The 19,290-nt window shown below is 44.4% G+C and overlaps 1 protein-coding gene across 1 annotated transcript; it reads right to left on the bottom strand.

The window, feature by feature from the left end:
* Positions 1–12,097: 12,097 nt before the first annotated feature.
* Positions 12,098–19,074, bottom strand: LOC135556465 (leupaxin-like). The gene is made up of 9 exons (XM_064989694.1): positions 18,979–19,074; positions 14,714–14,805; positions 14,540–14,610; positions 14,273–14,375; positions 13,556–13,837; positions 13,239–13,412; positions 13,021–13,102; positions 12,734–12,882; positions 12,098–12,534 (listed from the first exon to the last, which is right to left on the bottom strand). Exons 1-9 carry the CDS (start codon positions 18,989–18,991, stop codon positions 12,268–12,270), a joined length of 1,233 nt encoding a protein of 410 aa, XP_064845766.1. The 5' UTR covers positions 18,992–19,074; the 3' UTR covers positions 12,098–12,267.
* Between the last annotated feature and the right edge of the window lie 216 nt (positions 19,075–19,290).

Here is a 19,290-nt window from a genome sequence, read left to right as displayed (position 1 = left end):
TGCATCATGCATCCTCCGATACACAACCCAACCAAGCCGCACTGCTTCTTAACACAGCGCCATCCAACCCGGAAGCCAGCCGCACCAATGTGTCGGAGTAAACACCGTGCACCTGGCAACCTTGGTTAGCGTGCACTGCGCCCGGCCCGCCACAGGAGTCGCTGGTACGCGATGAGACAAGGATTTCCCTACCAGCCAAGCCCTCCCTAACCCAGATGACGCTAGGCTGATTGTGCGTCGCCCCACGGACCTCCTGGTCGCGGCCGGTTACGACAGAGCCTGGGCGCGAACCCAGGGTCTCTGGTGGCGCAGCTGGTGCAGCACCTTAACCACTATGCCACCCGGGAGGCCCGGTCGAATGACTTTCTGACCACCACCCAGGACAATGGATCTAATCCCAGTAGCCGACCCAAAACAACAGCGCCGCAGAAGGGGCAGACGCAGCGGCCTCCTGGTCAGTACAGCACCTTAACCACTATGCCACCCGGGAGGCCCGGTCGAATGACTTTCTGACAACCACCCAGGACAATGGATCTAATCCCAGTAGCCGACCCAAAACAACGGCGCCGCAGAAGGGGCAGACGCAGCGGCCTCCTAGTCGGGCTCCATAGACATGCATATCGTCCAACTCTCCCGAGTATACTACTTGCCAATGTCCAGTCTCATGACAACAAAATAGACGGAATTCGAGCAAGAGTTGCCTTCCAGAGATATCAGAGATTGTAACATTCACTGTTTCATGGAAACATGGCTCTCTCGGATATGTTGTCGGAATCGGTTCAGCCACCGGGCTTCTCCATGCATTGCGCCGACAGAGATGAACACCGCTCTGGGAAGCGGAAGGGCGAGGGTGTATGCTTTATGATTAACGACTCATGGTGTAATCAAAACAACATACAGAAACTCAAGTCCTTCTGTTTACCTGACCTAGAATTCCTTACAATCAAATGCCGGCCATTTTATCTACCAAGATAATTCTCGTCAGTTATAGTCACAGCTGTGTACATTCCCCCTCAAACAGACACCAAAACGGCCCTCAAGGAACATCACTGGACTCTATGTAAACTGGAAACCATATATCCTGAGGCTGCATTTTTTGTAGCTGGGGATTTTAACAAAGCACATTTTAGAATAAGGCTATCTAAATTCTATCAGCATATTGATTGCATGACATATAGGGGTAATACTCTCGACCACTGCTACTCTAAATTCTGTGATGCATACAAAGTTCTCACCCGCCCTCCCTTTGGCAAATCTGCCCACAACGCCATCTTGCTCCTATCGTCTTATAGGCAGAAACTCAAACAGGATGTACCAGTGACGAGAACCATTCAACACTGGTATGACCAATCGGAAGCCACGCTTCAAGATTGATTTGATCACTCGGACTGGAATATGTTCCGATCAGCATCAGAGAAAAACATCGACCTATACTCTGGCTTGGTGAGTAAGTTTATAAAGAAGTGTATAGGAGATGTTGTATCCACTGTGACTATTAAAACCTACCCTAACCAGAAACCGTGGAAGGATGGCGGCATTCGCTCAAAACTGAAAGAGCGAACCATCGCATTTAACCATGGAAAGAGGTCTGGAAATATGGCTGAATATAAACAGTGTTGTTATTCCAACAAGCGAAATGCCGGTACAGGTACAAGGTGGAGTCGCATTTCAATGGCTTAGACACAAGACGTATGTGGCAGGGTGTGACAGATAGAGATTTTTTTTAATTACAGCAATCCAAGAGCTCCTGCTTGTCTTGGTTTTGTCTGTTGCTATGTTTCTGTCTCTGTCTGTCTGTCTGTCTGTCTGTCTGTCTGTCTGTCTGTCTGTCTGTCTGTATGTATGTATGTATGTATGTCTGTCCTTCTGTATGTCTGTCTGTCTGAAAGGATGGAACTGGATCTGGTGTCAGGCAAACAGTGTGTGAAGTTGAACTTAAGGTTGTGAAGCGCAATATGTGACTGCTTCAGTCTTTGGCAATCTGCCGCAATTGTAGCTTTGGGGAAAAACAAGTAGATATGAAAGTGTCTTATTTCGTTATGAAAGCCTTGAAATAGCTGATCAAATTATCTAATATTTATACCATTATTTTTATATAGCCATGTCTCTTCATCAGATCTTGACTCTGGAAAACTATATGGGTCTATAGAAGAAGCACCATATATGAGCATGTTACGTAAACATTACATAAATGTCTCTAATCTGTATAATTATAGTAATCAAAGAGGTCATCCTTGTGATGAAAGCTATACATGGAGTTTTGAAATACAGTCCAGTAAATCATTATTATCCTTTAAAAAAATAAATACCTTGTCCTTCACCAGGTACAGTTTTTCCCACAGACAGACGGACAGGCATATCTGTATCTGTTTATAGTGTGATGGTTCCATGGCCCTGACAGAGTGTCACTGTAAGGAATATGAGGATTAGTGATGAGGAAAATCCCTTCCCAATCATTTTGTTTGGAAACATAGCTGAAGTGTCTTTCAGCACATTACTGTAAACCTGGATTGTCTCAGTGAAATCTAATGGGCGTTGGGTCAAACATAAGCTGAGGTGCTGGAAACGGGATGTCTGCTAATGAAATTACTGTAAGTATGTGGCGGGATGTGTGTGTGTCTGTGTGTGTGTGCGTGCGTGAGTGTGTGTGTGGTATAGCCTAGTGTTTTCTATGGCGGGCCTGCTAAACGAAGGCTAACCCTGTGGTCTCCTTCTGCAGTGTCTGTGATTTATCACCCAGCCGCCCCTGTGCCTCGTTTGGCCTCCCCAAACCCAGGAGGCCATTCAACTCTCTGTCAGCAGGGTCGTTATGTGGTTAACCATCCCACTTTAAAACAAATCTCATAATGATCTCGTCTCAACCCACTGCAGGGTCTATACCCTCCCTTAGCAGCCGGCCCCAACCCTAGCTTCAACCCTAGCCCCAGCCCGAAGCCCCAACACTGGCCCAGCCCCAGCCCCAGCCCGAAGCCCCAACCCTGGCCCAGCCGCAGCCCCAACTCTAGACCCAGTCCGAAGCCCCAACCCTGGCCCAGCTCCAACCCCAGACCCAACCCTGGCCCAGCCGCAGCCCCAACCCCAGACCCAGCCCGAAGCCCCAACCCTGGCCCAGCCGCCGCCCCAACCCCAACTCCAGACTCAATCCGAAGACCCAACCCTGGCCTAGCCCCAACCCCAACCCTAACCCGAAGCCCCAGCCGCAGCCCCAACCCCAGACCCAGTACAAAGCCCCAACCCTGCCCCAGCACCAGACCCAGCCCGAAGCCCCAACCCTGGCTTTGGTCCATCCCCAGCCCGAAGCACCAACCCTGGCCCAGCCGCAGTCGCAGCCCCAACCCCAGAACCAGTCCGATGCCCCAACCCTGGCCCAGCCGCAGCCTTACACTACAGTAGCCTAACCCTACAGTAGCCTAGGTTATGGCTAGAGTTGAGGTTGAGTCGGGGAGGGAACATGAAGCTAAGGTTAGAGTTAGGGTAAGGGTTAGGGTAAGGGTTGAGCCGGGGTGTTAATCCTAGCTTCATTTACACATCCGGCTTATCCCTAACCCTAGCCATGAACCTCACCTTAACCCTAACCTCAGTCTTATCTCCAACCCTATTTAAACCCTAACCCTAGCCATGAACCTGACATTAACCCTAACCTTATCCCTAGCCTTATCTCCAACCCTATTTAAACCCTAACCCTAGACATAAACCTAACCTTAACCCTAACCTTAGCCCTAGCCTTATCTCCAACCCTATTTAAACCCTAACCCTCGTCCCATCCTCATCTTTACTTGAGCCATAGCTTCAGCCTTTTCCTCAGTCATACGTAGCAATATTCTCAGAGTCCTCAAACCCACTCACATAAATGGTAAAAATAACTATTTATCTTCTTGACATTGAAAGCCATCAAACAGAAGTGGTTTTGTTCTATAAGCCTTGTCTCAGTATGGTAAGTTGGTGGTTGAAGATATCCCTCTAGTGGTGTGGGGGCTGTGCTTTGACAAAGTGGGTGGGGTTATATCCTTCCTGTTTGTCCCTGTCCGGGGGTGTCCTCGGATGGGGCCACAGTGTCTCCTGACCCCTCCTGTCTCCATTATTTATGCTGCAGTAGTTTATGTGTCGGGGGGCTAGGGTCAGCTTGTGTCCTGTGTGAATTTAAGTGTGCTCTCTCTAATTCTCTCTTTCTCTCTTTCTTTCTCTCTCTCGGAGGACCTGAGCCCTAGGACCATGCCTCAGAACTACCTGACATGATGACTCCTTGCTATCCCCAGTCCACCTGGCCGTGCTGCTGCTCCAGTTTCAACTGTTCTGCCTTATTATTATTGGACCATGCTGGTCATTTATGAACATTTGAACATCTTGGCCATGTTCTGTTATAATCTCCACCCGGCACAGCCAGAAGAGGATTGGCCACCCCACATAGCCTGGTTCCTCTCTAGGTTTCTTCCTAGGTTTTGGCCTTTCTAGGGAGTTTTTCCTAGCCACCGTGCTTCTACACCTGCATTGCTTGCTGTTTGGGGTTTTAGGCTGGGTTTCTGTACAACACTTTGAGATATCAGCTGATGTACGAAGGGCTATATAAATAAATTTGATTTGATTTGATTTGATAAATCTTATATCCCCTGATTTTAGTCAGTGCCTGTTCAATGTGGTCAGTCCTTGTTGGGCCTGGCAGCAGACTCGGCAGCTCTCTCTTTCTCTCTCGCTCTCTCTCTCTCTCACTCTCTCTCGTCATTTGGTCTCTCACACTGTCGCTCTCTCACTCACTCTTATTGGGAGAGTCTGGGTGAGGGGGAACATGTTGAGTGAGACTTTCGGCAGCAGATGTGAGAGAGTTGAGACAGTGGTGGGGAAAGTATCCAATTGTCATGCTTGAGTAAAAGTAAAGATGCCTTAATTAATAGAAAATGACTCACCCAGAAAAATACTACTTGAGTAAAAGTCTAAAAATATTTGGATTTAAATATACTTAAGTATAGGAAGTAAATGTAATTGCCAAAATATATTAGCCAACGTACAATCATTGGATAACAAAATAGGCGAGCTACGATCACGAATATCCTACCAACGGGACATTAAAAACTGTAATATCTTATGTTTCCCAGTGTCGTAGCAAAACAACGACACGGATAACATACAGCTGGCGGGGTTTACGCTGAATCAGCAAGATAGAACAGCTGCCTCTGGTAAGACAAGGGGTGGCGGACTATTTGTAAACAACAGCTGGAGCACGAAATCTAATTGTAAGGAAGTCTCAAGGTTTTGCTCGCCTAAGGTAGAATATCTCATGATATGCTGTAGACAACACTATTTACCAACTATTATATATTTTTTGTAGCTGTCTATTTACCACCACAAACCGATGCTGGCACTAAGACCGCACTCAATGAGCTGTATAAGGCCATAAGCAAACAGGAAAACGTTCATCCAGAGGCGGCGCTCCTAGTGGCCAGGGACTTTAATGCAGGGAAACTTAAATCCGTTTTACCTAATTTCTACCAGCATGTTAAATGATCAACCAGAGGAAAATAAACTTTAAACCACCTCTACTCCACACACAGAGACGCGTACAAAGCTCTGCCTTGCCCCCCATTTGGCAAATCTGTCCATAATTCTATCCTCCTGATTCCCGCTTACAAGCAAAAACTGAAGCAGGAAGCACCAGTGACTCAGTCAATAAAAAAGTGGTCAGATGACAAGCTACAGGACTGTTTTGCTAGCGCAGACTGGAATATGTTCCGGGATTCTTCCTATGGCATTGAGGAGTGCACCACATCAGTCACCGTCTTCATCAATAAGTGCATCAAGGACGTCGTCTCCACAGTGACCATATGTACATGCCCCAACCAGAAGCCATGGATTAGAGGCAACATCCACACTGAGCTAAAGGCTAGAACTGCCACTTTCAAGGAGAGGGACGCTAACCCGGATGCTTATAAGAAATCCCGCTATGCCCTCTGACGAACCATCAAACAGGAAAAGCGTCAATACAGGACTAAGATCGAATCGTACTAGACCGGGTCCGGTGCTCATCGGATGTGGCAGGGCTTGCACACTATTACAGACTACAAAAGGAAGCACAGCATTGAGCTGCCCAGTGACACAAGCCTACCATGCGAGCTAAGTTACTTCTATGCTTGCTTTGAGGCAAACAACACTGAAGCAGGCATGAGAGCATCAGCTGTTCCGGATGACTGTGTGATCACGCTCTCCATAGCCAATGTGAGTAAGACCTTGAAACAGGTCAACATTCACAAGGCTGCAGGGCCAGACGGATTATCAGGACATGTACTCTGAGCATGCGCTGAACAACTGGCAAGTGTCTTCCCTAACATTTTCAACCTCTCCCTGACTGTGTCAGGACCCGGTTACGAACTTGGGTCTCCGGTGTGAGAAACAGTCACTTAGCAAACTGAGCCACTAATAGTCAGCAGAACCCAGAAGATGAGGCAGACACAGCAGTACTTGAGACGGTGTTTTAATAAAGTAAAAAGGTAAGTACTTCAGGCAAAAATATAAATCCACAATGTCAAAAGTAATTCCAAAAGAAAAAGGTAATCCTCCAAGTGAAAAGGTAAATCCACAAGGTGGTAGGTACAGCAGGGAAAAAGCCTCAAAAGATAATCAAAAATAAATAAACGAGAACAAAAACAGAGTACCACAAGAGAGTCCAACTGGAGTAACAAATGTTCACAGCATCGCTGGGGCTGGGTGCTAACATTCAAACACAGAGCAAAGAACTAAGGAAAACTAAGAGTTAAAATACATTCAAGGGAAACGAGGCACAGGTGCAAATAATAATCTGGAAACAGGGGAAAACAAAAGGGTCAAAAAAGCACAATGGAGGCATCTAGTGGCCAAAACCGGAACAATCCTGGCCAAATCCTGACAGACTGAGTCTTTAATTCCAACATGTTTCAAGCAGACCACCATAGCCTAAATGACCACCGACCCGTAGCACTCACGTCTGTAGCTGTGAAGTACTTTGAAAAGCTGGTCATGGCACACCATTTTCCCAGAAACCCTAGACCCACTCCAATTTGCATACCATCCCAACAGATCCACAGAGGATGCAGTCTCTAGTTCACTCCACACTGCACTTTCCCACCTTGACAAAAGGAACACCTACGTGAGAATGCTATTCATTGACTACAGCTCAGCATTCACCACCATGTTGCCCACAAAGCTCATCACTAAGCTAAGGACCCTGGGACCAAACACCTCCCTTTGCAACTGGATCCTGGACTTCCTGATGGGCCACCCCCAGGTGGTAAGGGTAGGTAACAACACATCAGCCACGCTGATCCTCAACACGGAGGCCCTTCAGGGGTGCGTGCTCAGTCCCCTCCTGTACTCCCTGTTCACCCATGACTGCATGGCCAGGCACGACTCCAACACCATCATTAAGTTTGCCGATGACACAATAGTGGTAGGCCTGATCACTGACAACGATGAGACAGCCTATAGAGAGGAGGTTAGAGACCTGGTCGTGTGGTGCCAGGATAAACAACCTCTCCCTCAACGTGATCAAGACAAAGAAGATTATTGTGGACTACAGCAAAAGGAGGACAGAGCACGCCCCCATTCTCATCGACGTGGCTGTAGTGGAGCAGGTTGAGAGCTTCAAGTTCCTTGGTGTCCACATCACCAACAAACTATCATGGTCCAAACACACCAAGGCAGTCGTGAAGAGGGCACGACAATGCCTATTCCCCCTCAGGAGACTGAACAGATTTGGCATGGACCCTCAAAAAGGTATACAGGTGCACCATCGAGAGCATGCTGACTGGTTGTATCACTGCTTGGTATGGCAACTGCTTGGCCTCCGACCGCAAAGTACTACAGAGGGTAGTGCGTATGGCCCAGTGCCTAGCTGGGGCCAAGCTTCCTGCCATCCAGGACCTCTATACCAGGTGGTGTCAGAGGAAGAACCTAAAAGTTGTCAAAGACTCCAGCAACCCTATTCATAGACTGTTCTCTCTGCTACCGCACGGCAAGCTGTACCGGAGTGCCAAGTCTGAGTCCAAAAGGCTTCTTAACAGCGTCTAACCCAAACCATAAGACTCCTGAACAGCTAGCCTAGGTAGCCTAGTGGTTAGAGCATTGGACTAGTAACCGTAAAGGTTACAAGATTGAATCCCTGAGCCGTCAAGGCAAAAATCTGTTGTTCTACTCCTGAACAAGGCAGTTAACCCACTGTTCCTAGGCCATCATTGAAAATAAGAACTTGTTCTTAACTGACTTGCCTATTTAAATAAAGATAAACAAAATTTAATGGCTACGCAGACTATTTGCATTGTCCCCACCCCCTCTTTTACGCCACTCTCTGTTTATTATCTATGCATAGTCACTTGAACTCTACCTACATGTACATATTACTTCAGTCACCTCGACTAACCTGTGTTCCCCTGCATATTGACTCTGTACCAGTACCTCCTGTATCTAGCCTCGCTACTGTTATATAGCCTCGCTACTGTATGGTGTTGTACTCCTGTTGTACTCGGCACACATGAGAACAACTTTTTTGGGGGGGTGTCAGGGAAAATGTATGGAGTAACAAGTACATTATTTTCTGTAGGAAAGTATTGGAGTAAAAGTAAAAGTAGTCAAAAATATAAATAGTAAATGACAGATTCCCCAAAAAACTACTGTGTACAACTCATTAACGAATGTTCAAAAAGTGTGTGTTCGTATTTATTTGTGTGTATGCATGTGTGCACATGTGCTAGTGTGTGTGTATGCGTCAGTGTTTATGAGTGTGTCAGCCTGCGTTTACTATTGGTGTTAGACAGTAAGAGCTTGGAGCAGGTCGAGGAGGCTCAGCCAAGGACAACAGGAAGTGCCTGAGGACAGAGGAGCCAGTCATTAATCAGGTGTGATACCTGCACCCTCCGCCAGCCTAGCCAGGGCAGCAGGACTGGGCCAAGTCAAAGACAGCCAGCCCACAGCCCAGAGGGACCAGGACTGGACCGGCCCCAGTGTGAATACACTGGCCTAATTAACTTTTCTGCTCCTAAGGCACCGTCTGTGTTACTATGGAAGTAATTAGAGGGGTGTTAAAATTGTCAGTTTTCTCTCCACTTAAAAAACAAATCCATTCACACCTTCAGGAACACTGACCCCTCATATATGGACATATGGAGTCTGACGTATATATAGCATCAAGGAAGGACCACCTTGGAAACCAATATCCTCATTCCCTCACCTGGCTGTAGTCAAATTAAAATATTTTCGCAGTGTAAGATAATGTGAGGTAATGTTTTAACACTTAGGGACTTTGAAACAGACATGAACCATTGTGTCTCGTTAAAACGGCCCACGTTTGTTGAACTGAATATCTTTACAGGCTTTTTTCTCTGTTTGGTCAGTTAGAATAACAGATTACTCTGCATTGCCAGCGCCTAGTTTCAAGCTGAGCACTGAAGCTGTGCTAATTCGGTTATTTGTGAAAGTCAGTGATGCTGACCAGTGAAACCATGGATACGGGACTATTTGTGGTGGAAAAGTGCACCAGGGTCATTATTGTAGTTGGCAACATATTTGATATTTTTTTGCTCCCCAATTAATCATGACTGTCTCTCACTGCAGGCTACTAATTCCATAACAATGATGCTCACACAGACACACACAGAGGATCAATTGTGGAGAAAAAGCCTTAGTACACTGAGAACTCGTCACTCGTCTTTATGAGCCTGTCTTCCACCATTTTGTCAGGTTTCAAATTTGCCTGCGTCCACAACCCTCATATATTCATCAATACTTTGGGGCCTGGCAGAAGGGCATTTCTTCTGAATGTTTTCAATATTTCAGGTCTATAATGTGTTAATGAATGACCTTTGTATCTGTTTGGGTTCAGAGAGTTTGTTTTCGCTTGTTTTCTCAAGTGTGTTAATGTCTGTTGTGTCTGTCTCTCCACTCAGCTAAGCTCTCAACCCTATAATGGAACCCTCTTTAATAAACAGAACGAAGCTGTCATCTACATGTGTGAATATCGGGCTGCTGGCTGTCAACTGAGATGTATTAGACAGTTATTGGCTGAAACGTTGATTGAGGGTAGATGTCAACTCTGGGTTTACGAGGTAGAAGGCCACCCTCACCTGGTTGTGACCCACAGTGGGACTGTGCTTCTCTGCGTACCCCCAGTGGGGTGACACAGGGGCCACAGGCAGTTTGGGGCGAGGGTAGGGTTTCAGTGTCACACTGGGGTAACTCTCCATATTGCTCATAGGCCTTTCCATGCTCCAGTGCACTCCACAGGTCTCTGTTACCCCGTTACACAGCAGTAAATGTCATCTGAGTTCCATCCCCCCCAGCATCCACAGACAGCCCTTTATTCACCACCTTTTAGAAGAGCCACAACTCACATTTCTTGTTCGCTAGGTTTATTATGAGCCAAGAACCTTTTCCTCCCCTCAGTTGGATCACTCCCCTTGAAGTAGGTAAAGTGCTTGTGTATTTGGGGCCTGTTTCGTTTTATATCTTGATTTGTTTTCTGTTTTAATGTGGTTTGAGACTGTCTTCATTGCTGTATGGTCAAGAGGACCTTAAACACCACAGCCAGGATTAGTGTCAGTGTGTATGTCGCTGGTATGTCGAAGGTACTTCACATTTAGGCTGACCAATGTGAGTTTACAGCTACGAAAAGCTTTTATACAGGAAACGGTGTGTTAAACAAGGCTTAGAAATCATATGAGAGGGAGGTGCATTAACGAACAGAGCAGAGGGCTTAACCCGGCAGAGTAGTATGTTGTGACACCAACCCACGTTAGTCAAGGATAGGAGACCAGGAGACTTGATCTAATGTGCTGATGACAACATGATTTATCCCCTCCTCAATGTCCAGTTACACACTGCCTGCACACAGCCAGTAGTCCTATACATCAACAGAAAAGTGGCTCCTTTGTAGGACCCCAGTATTACATCACATTACAACCTGGCTGTGTGCCTACAGTTACCGTAAGTGGTATGGGTTGGTGCTCACTTCTGTTGTTAAAGCTTCTCCTGGAACCTTCACTATTTGTTTCAACACCCTACTCGATCTCTCATAGACTGCAATAGGTGGGTCAATGTTGAGAATTCTTCTAAACCTGACACGTACAGTAACTTGGTTCCAGAGAGAATATGCCAATGTAAACTGTCAGAGCCATAGAGAAGTCTCTTGATGAACTACAGTTGGAAAGCAGCCTTGGCTCTGCCAGCATGGATCACCCCTCTGCCAACCCATGGCACTGAGGACATCTTTATGGAACCCATGGATTTTCCTCCAGGAAAAACTCAACTGGATTTGGTTAATTGCTGTTATTCTTTCTTCGACTTTAAATGCTTTGTGATCATGATGAATTAATTTAAACACAATTTAGGCGATATTGATACACCTTAAAGCGATCCAAAGTTCACAAATGTATAATTTGATTTCATGTTTCAGACATTAGAAATAATCTTTTCATGATCAGCTCTATTATGTGATTACATTTCAATGAGGCATTCAGATGGTAACTCTTTTCCTTGGTAAGCCTAATCTAAACAAACACTCCTGTTCATTTCCATGAATATGTGGTTGTATACTGAGTGTACAAAACATTATATTGAGTTGCATGCCCTTTTCCCCACAAAACAGCCTCAATTTGTCAGGGGATGGACTCTACAAGGTGTGGAAAGCGTTCCTCAGGGATGCTGGCCCATGTTGACGCCAATGCTCCAACAGTTGTTGGATGTCCTTTGGTGGAAGAACATTCTTGATAACACTGGAAACTGTTGAGCATGAAAAACCCAGCAGCATTGCAGTTATTGACACAAACCTGTGATATTGCCTTGATGATCCGTGTGGGATATTCACATACTTTGTAAGTATGACTTTTTTCAGGTTAATTGATTACCTTATATATAAACTGGGTACTATTAGGAGATTTGTATAAACCTTGTTGTCTGTCTCTCTGATATTTGCAACACTGTTTCAATATTCAAATTCTATCTCCAGCTGTCCTTTAGTAATGAACATGTCGGGAGTCAGGACGAGACAGACAGACAGGCATCGTTTCTCAGCCAGTCGAAATCATGAATCAGCTTTGTGTCGGGACTATGTTTTGTGGAAGGATGAAATAGTATGAATAAATTCATCAAAATAACGTTTTTAATTAAAATATTCAAATCATTATTTGAATATGTTGGTAACCCATTGTATAAAAGTGATAATGCCCTCGAAGCCCGGTTTGCCGGCACTCAAACCGGTGCCAATATATCCTCCAAACCATGGCATCTCGGGCATTATCAGTTAAATAAGTCTCACACAAACAGTTTGGTGTGGCAGGCTGAGCAGTAGGGTTTCCCTGCCTGCTCCTTGAACACCCCCTGGCTGAGTTTACGCAGACAGAAGGCACACACAAAGTGCTCAGGGTGGAACTTGCGCTCCAAAGCAGAGATGCAGCGGCCAGAGATGGGCTCTCCACAGCCCCCACACAGTGTACCCTGGCGGGAGTGGAAGTGCAGAGAGCACAGGGGACGACCATCCAGCTCCAGGAAACAACCGTCGTTGAAGGGCTTCAGACAGTCCTGGAGGGATGGAGAGAAGGAGAAAGAGAACACCTCTTCGATCTAATTGATATAGTAGGCCTACTCTTTATTGGAGGTTGAGTAGGATTCTGATAATATCAGCACAATGTTGTATTGTGGCTTTTGGCTGTTTAAAGTTTATTATCTGAGAAATGGTAGAAGTTTCGATTTTGTGCGTGATCTGTGGTGAGCGACTCACTGAGCAGACGAAGCAGTTGGGATGCCAGGTGCCGTTGGCTGCAGTCAGGTAGTTCTCTCTCACAGGGTCTCCACAACCAGAGCACTTTGGAGCAAAGAGATGGTAAAAGTCTCTGTGGCAGTACGGCTTCCCGTCCTTCTCCAGAAAACCTATGGCACATCAAAGGACACACACGCAAAGAGAGGAGTATTCTCAGTCACACTGTGGTCTAGATCATATGTTACCCTATAGGGAACAGTAGTAGTTGTGGTGCCATCTGTCAGGCAGATAGATGAGTGCTCCTTCACCTTCAGCCCCAAAGAGCTCCCCACAATGGGAACAGAAGAAGTGCTCAGGGTGCCAGGTGCGGTCCATCGCTGTCAGGATGTTCTGAGAGAGAGGACAAAGAGCCCAGCATGCGGTGAGGTAAACCCAACGACAACAGATCTAGAGAGGTGGTGAGTTGGTTTTGTGCAGTGTTAAATAATGGTGATAATATAGTCCAATCCAAAGAGAAGGAGTTTACCTGCAGAATGGGACCCTTGCAGTAACCACAGCGAGGTGAGAAGAGATGCTGGTAGTCTTTCTCACAGTAGGCCTTCCCCTCCCTCTCAAAGAAGCCACTAGTCCCCAGCTCAGCCTGACACTCCACACAAACAAAGTGTTCTGGGTGCCACACCTGGCCCAGGGCTGTGATCATCTGCCGAATAAAACAAAGTGGTTAGAAGAAAAATATACTTTGTTTCATGTACTGGCCATGGTACTTTTGATTGATCATCTTCGCCTATACTGTTATTTTGAAATTAAACTTTTGTCTGGTTTTTGACAGCTCAAGCTGTTTACCTTTCCCACAATGACCTTGCCACAGGAAGCACAGTGGCCCTTCGCCACCGTTCGTACACCCATCTTCTCCATATCAGAGCTCAAGCCTCCCAGAAGGTCATCTATGGCGTCCGTTTTTCTCTGTGTTGATGCCTTGCGCTCCAGATCAGAAGTCTTAGGACTGTTGGTGCTCTCCTGTTTCGCTTGGGTGTCCTCCTTTTCTTTCTTTTCTCCAACATGGTTCTTTTTGACTGACTTCTGGACAAGTGGTGGTGGGGTTGAGGGAGGAGGAGGGTCTGGGAGCTAAAGATGAGAAAAAGCTGTGTGTCCTCAAAACAGAACTGCATCCTTTCATATGCATCTAAAATGTGTTTTTAACAGTTGTATATCTCAAAAGTCTATTCATTTTGGAGGCACTAGTGGTACTAAAGATTCCAATATTTATTTTGTTTGCTTATACTGCCCTCTGCTGTCAGATCAAGTCAACTTCATTGAAAGACAGAGAATTGTATTTGCTTGATTCTATCCATCCTCTCTCCTTGCCTCCTTCTCAAAACCCATTTGATGAGAAGCCGTTGGATGGGAAGCTCAGAGGTCCCTCCCCTCTCATACAATGGATTTTGAGGGGGCGAGGAGAGAGGACATAAGGAATCAAGGAAATGCATTTGAGATTCTCCTACAGTCATCCTCTGCTCATGCTCTGACTGACAGCGTATTCCATGATAGATGCTTCCTCACCCTCATCTCCAGGCCAAACAGCAAATCCTCCATTATGGAGTCCAGCTCTCTGGTAGCAGAGCAAGGACTCAGCAGACCGGCTTCCATTGGAGCTGGTAACTCACTGACAAACACACAGAGAAAACCACAGATGAGCACTGCTATAGAATGGACACTGGACAGATACTTGAATCTGAGGTGATACATCTCAGTCTCAGCTCTATCTGTATGGTCTGACCCAGGGTCATAACGTATGGCTATCTGTGAGCAGACCTTCTAGTGGCTCACCTGTATGCATTGGTGCTATCTGTCTCAATTTCTTTCTTTGGAGGGAGACCAACAGGACACACATTTGAGACCTGTGGGAAATTTCACATAAAGCCTAGAGCTAAAAGACACGTCCAGTTGTAGTAGTTAGACAAAAGACAAAATAACAACTGCTAGAGGTGATTTTGTCATTACCTGTCCATTTGTGTTGGCTGTATCACTTTCTTTCTTCTGGGTAGCTGACTCTGGACCAGCTAAGTTGAAAGCCAGCTCTTCTAGGATAAGATCTATAAAACACATATATGCTGTGGTATGGTATGGTACGACAGTATCAATCAGAATAAGCACTTCTAACAGACATCCTCTGAGATGAGTTACAATGCCTCACTATGTTCTCCTTTTGTCTATTGCGAGGCACACCCATTGATCTGATGTGGTTGTTTCCAGTGGTGTAAAGTACTTACTTAAAAATACTTTAAAGTACCTCTTAAGTATTTTGGGGGGTATCTGTAATTTACGTTACTATTTCTGATTACTTTTACGTTTACACCTCGGCATTGCTAAAAAAAATAATGTACTTTTACTCCATACATTTTCCCTGACACCTAAAAGTACTAGTTACATTTTGAATGCTTAGCAGGAGAGGAAAATGGTCCCACTCACACACTTATCAAGAGAACATCCCAGGTCATCTCTACTGCCTCTGATCTGGAGGAGTCACTAAACATTCAGGCTTTGCTTGTAAATTATGTCTGAGTGTTTGAGTGGCTATCTGTAAATTAAAAGAACATGAAAAATGTGCCGCCTGATTTGCTTAACCAAATAGACTTTTACTCAAGTAGTATTTTACTGGGTCACTTTTCCTTGAGTCATTTTCTATTAACGTATCTTTACTTTTATTCAAGTATGACAATTGGGGACTTTTTCCACTACTGATTGTTTCATACAGTGCTGCTTCCTGAGGATATGATATAAGAGATGTTACAGACAAGAACCTCAAAGCAGAAGTGAAACCTTTGAAACTGATGCACTCTATGACTAACAAACAGTCTTATTCTGACTTTTAACTCACATGCTGACAGTAGCCTATGAAAGGGAACATTACATTAAAACTATTGTATTGTGCTCATTTTAAGAGGAAGTTGAACACAAGTATGTCATAACTACGCTGGTGGAGATTTAGCGCAAATCCATGATTTGTTTCTTTTTTCAAAGTAAAAAACGTATATTAAGTACCTTCAGAAAGTATTAATACATGGAATCGCCGCCAAAGGTGCTTCTACAAAGTATTGACTCAGGAGTGTGAATACCTATACAAATAAGTATTCAAGAGCATTGCACACCTGGATTGTACAATATTTGTCCATTATTGTTTTTTAAGTTGATTGTTGATCATTGCTAGAAAGCCATTTTCTAGCATTGCCTTAGATTGTCAAGTCGATTTAATTCAAAACTGTAACGAGGTCACTCAGGATCATTCTATGTCATCTTGGTAAGCAATTCCAGTGTAGATTTGGCCTTGCGTTATGATACACCATCCAAAGCCTAATTAATAACTTCAACATGCTCATAAGGATATTCAGCGTCTGCTTTTTTCTATTTTTACACATCTACCAAACGGTGTCCTTCTTTCCTAGGCATTGACAAAACCTCCCTGGTCTTTGTGGTTGAATCTGTGCTTGAAATTCACTACTCAATTGAGGGACCTTACAGATAATTGTATGTGTGGGGTACAGAGATGGGGTAGTCATTCAAAACTCATGTTAACCCATAAGAGTCTAAGCCCTGTCAAAGCTATATGGAATTGTTTTAAGAAGGTCTTACCAACGATCATTTTGCTATTTGGTTTTGAATTTAAAGACCCATTGAAATATGAAAAAAAGGTTTTGGGGGATGAAAATGTTTTTGGGGCTTTACTGCTATTAGCCCATACAAACGCAATGAACAACATATTCACAGCATGGAATGCAAACTAAGTTTGTTCGGAAGTGCCCTATATCTGAGCGATCGGGACTGTTTTGGCACTAAACAGTCTCCATATATACTTCCATTCATTGTTTCAACTGGTACTGGGGGACCTTAAGACGAGTCTTGTGAACACATGTACAGTTGAAGTCGGAAGTTTACATACACCTTAGCCAAATACATTTAAACTCCGTTTTTCACAATTCTCTGTCTTAGGTCAGTTAGGATCACCACTTTATTTTAAGAATGTGAAATGTCAGAATAATAGTAGAGAGAATGATTATTTCAGCTTTTATTTCTTCCATCACATTCCCAGTTGGTCAGACGTTTACATACACTCAATTAGTATTTGGTAGCATTGTCTTTAAATTGTTTAACTTGGGTAGAACATTTCAGATAGCCTTCCACAAGCTTCCCACAATAAGTTGGGTGAATTTTGGCCCATTCCTCCTGAAAGAGCTGGTGTATTTGAGTCAGGTTTGTAGGCCTCCTTGCTCGCACATGCTTTTTCAGTTCTGCCCACAAATGTTCTATAGGATTGAGGTCAGGACTATGTGATGGCCACTCCAATACCTTGACTTTGTTGTCTTTAAGCCATTTTGCCACAACCTTGCAAGTATGCTTAGGGTCATTGTCCGTTTGGAAGACCCGTTTGCGACCAAGCTTTAACTTCCTGACTGATGTCTTGAGATGTTGCTTCAATATATCCACATAATTTTCACTCCTTATGATGCCATCTACTTTGTGAAGTGCACCAGTCCCTCCTGCAGCAAAGCACCCCCGCAACATGATGCTGCCACCCCCGTAGTCGGGCTTTTTTATGGCGGTTTTGGAGCAGCGGCTTCTTCCTTGCTGAGCGGCATTTCAGGTTATGTCGATATAGGACTCGTTTTACTATGGATATAGATACTTTGGAACCTGTTTCCTCCTGCATCTTCACAAGGTCCTTTGCTGTTGTTCTGGGATTGATTTGCACTTTTCGCACTGAAGTACGTTCATCTCTAGAAGACAGAACGCGTCTCCTTCCTGAGTGGTATGACGACTGCGTGGTCCCATAGTGTTTATACTTGTGTACTATTGTTTGTACAGATGAACGTGGTACCTTCAGGCATTTTGGAAATTGCTCCCAAGGATGAACCAGACTTGTGGAGGGCTACAAAAAAAGTTGAGGTCTTGGCTGAGTTCTTTTTATTTTCCCATTATGTCAAGCAAAGGTAGGCCTTGAAATACATCCACAGGTACACCTCCAATTGACTCAAATTATGTTAATTATCAGAAGCTTCTAAAGTCATGACATCATTTTCTGGAATTTTCCAAGCTGTTTAAAGGCACAGTCAACTTAGTGTATGTGAACTTCTGACCCACTGGAATTGTGATACAGTGAATTAGAAGTGAAATAATCTGTCTGTAAACAATTGTTGGAAAAATTAGTGTCATGCACAAAGTAGATGTCCTAACCGACTTGCCAAAACTATAGTTTGTTAACAAGAAATTTGGGGAGTAGTTGAAATGACTCCAACCTAAGTGTATGTAATCTTCCAACTTCAACTGTACATGTTCATGAGAGCCTGACCTTTCCACAGAGGGGTAATATTAGTGTGTAGCCCAAACTGTTCGGACGCTACAAACAGAAGTTGGCAGATCATCTGTACTGACTTCAGACGAGTTCCAAGAAGCTTGTGGGGGGCCATAGAGTGAAACGGAGAACACCATCGTGTTTTTCACAGTCTCGTCTTTACATAGAGGGATCATAGTTTGCAAGCCAAACCGTTTGGACGCTACAGACAATTATGTGAGAAGACCTATTTTCGGGGTGTTTCATGTTTTGACAAACACCGCTCTAGCTCTGTCACCTTTCACAACAGATGCGGAAGTGTGACATAGGCGTGCGATTGAGACACATCCACTGCAAAACCCAAAATATATATTTTTTTAAACTGATCGATTTACATGGGACGTTTTGTATTGTGCTAATTAGATTTCCCAGGAAGCGCAGACATCAACCTTAGGGTTAACCACTATTATTGTACACAGATTGAGTCTATGCAACTTATTATGCGATTTGTTAAGCACATTTTTACTCCTGAACTAATTTAGGCTCGCCATAACAAAGGGGTTGAATATTTATTGACTCAAGACAATTCAGCTTTACGTTTTTTATTCATTTCTAAAATGCTCAACAAACAAAATTCCACTTTGACATTATGGGGTGTGGAGACCAGTGACACAAAATCTCAATTGAATCCATTTTTAATTCAAGCTGTAAAACAACAACATGTGGAAAAAGTAAAGGGGTGTGGATGCTTTGTGAAGCCACTGTATATCCCTATCCACTGGATTTCTCACTAATTGAATGTGGTTGGTACTAGGTGACTTCAGTCAACAGCCTTAACAATCCATCTGCCTATCAACAGAGAAACGTCTTTGTGATTCCCCGTGAATTTCCATCAACAGTCATGTCTACAACAGCAGCAGAGGAAAAAAAGTATACTCACCCAGCTCATCCATGCTTGCTCAATGCACTTATCAATGTGTATGAGTTTACATGTTCAGTTGTACGTGTGTGTGTGTGTGTGTGTGTGTGTTGGGTTACTGGCAGTTACTGTGGTAACCAGCCCACTTTAATCAGGTCGAAACTGTCATTTCCTTTTGTCAGTTTTTTTTTGCAAACTTGAATTTCTCTTGGTGCACTGCTACCTTCCTGACACAGATTATATTCTAAGTCATTTTCTACCTATATTCTTGAAACATATGATCTGGTGAATAGTTTAACACGTTTCATTTGGTTTATTTGATGAGTTAAAAAC

This window comes from Oncorhynchus masou, chromosome 15 (assembly GCF_036934945.1).
Source record: "Oncorhynchus masou masou isolate Uvic2021 chromosome 15, UVic_Omas_1.1, whole genome shotgun sequence".
In the NCBI taxonomy this organism is placed as follows: domain Eukaryota; kingdom Metazoa; phylum Chordata; class Actinopteri; order Salmoniformes; family Salmonidae; genus Oncorhynchus; species Oncorhynchus masou.
Note: the sequence above shows the minus strand (reverse complement) of the source record. Positions and strands in the feature narration are given on the sequence as shown.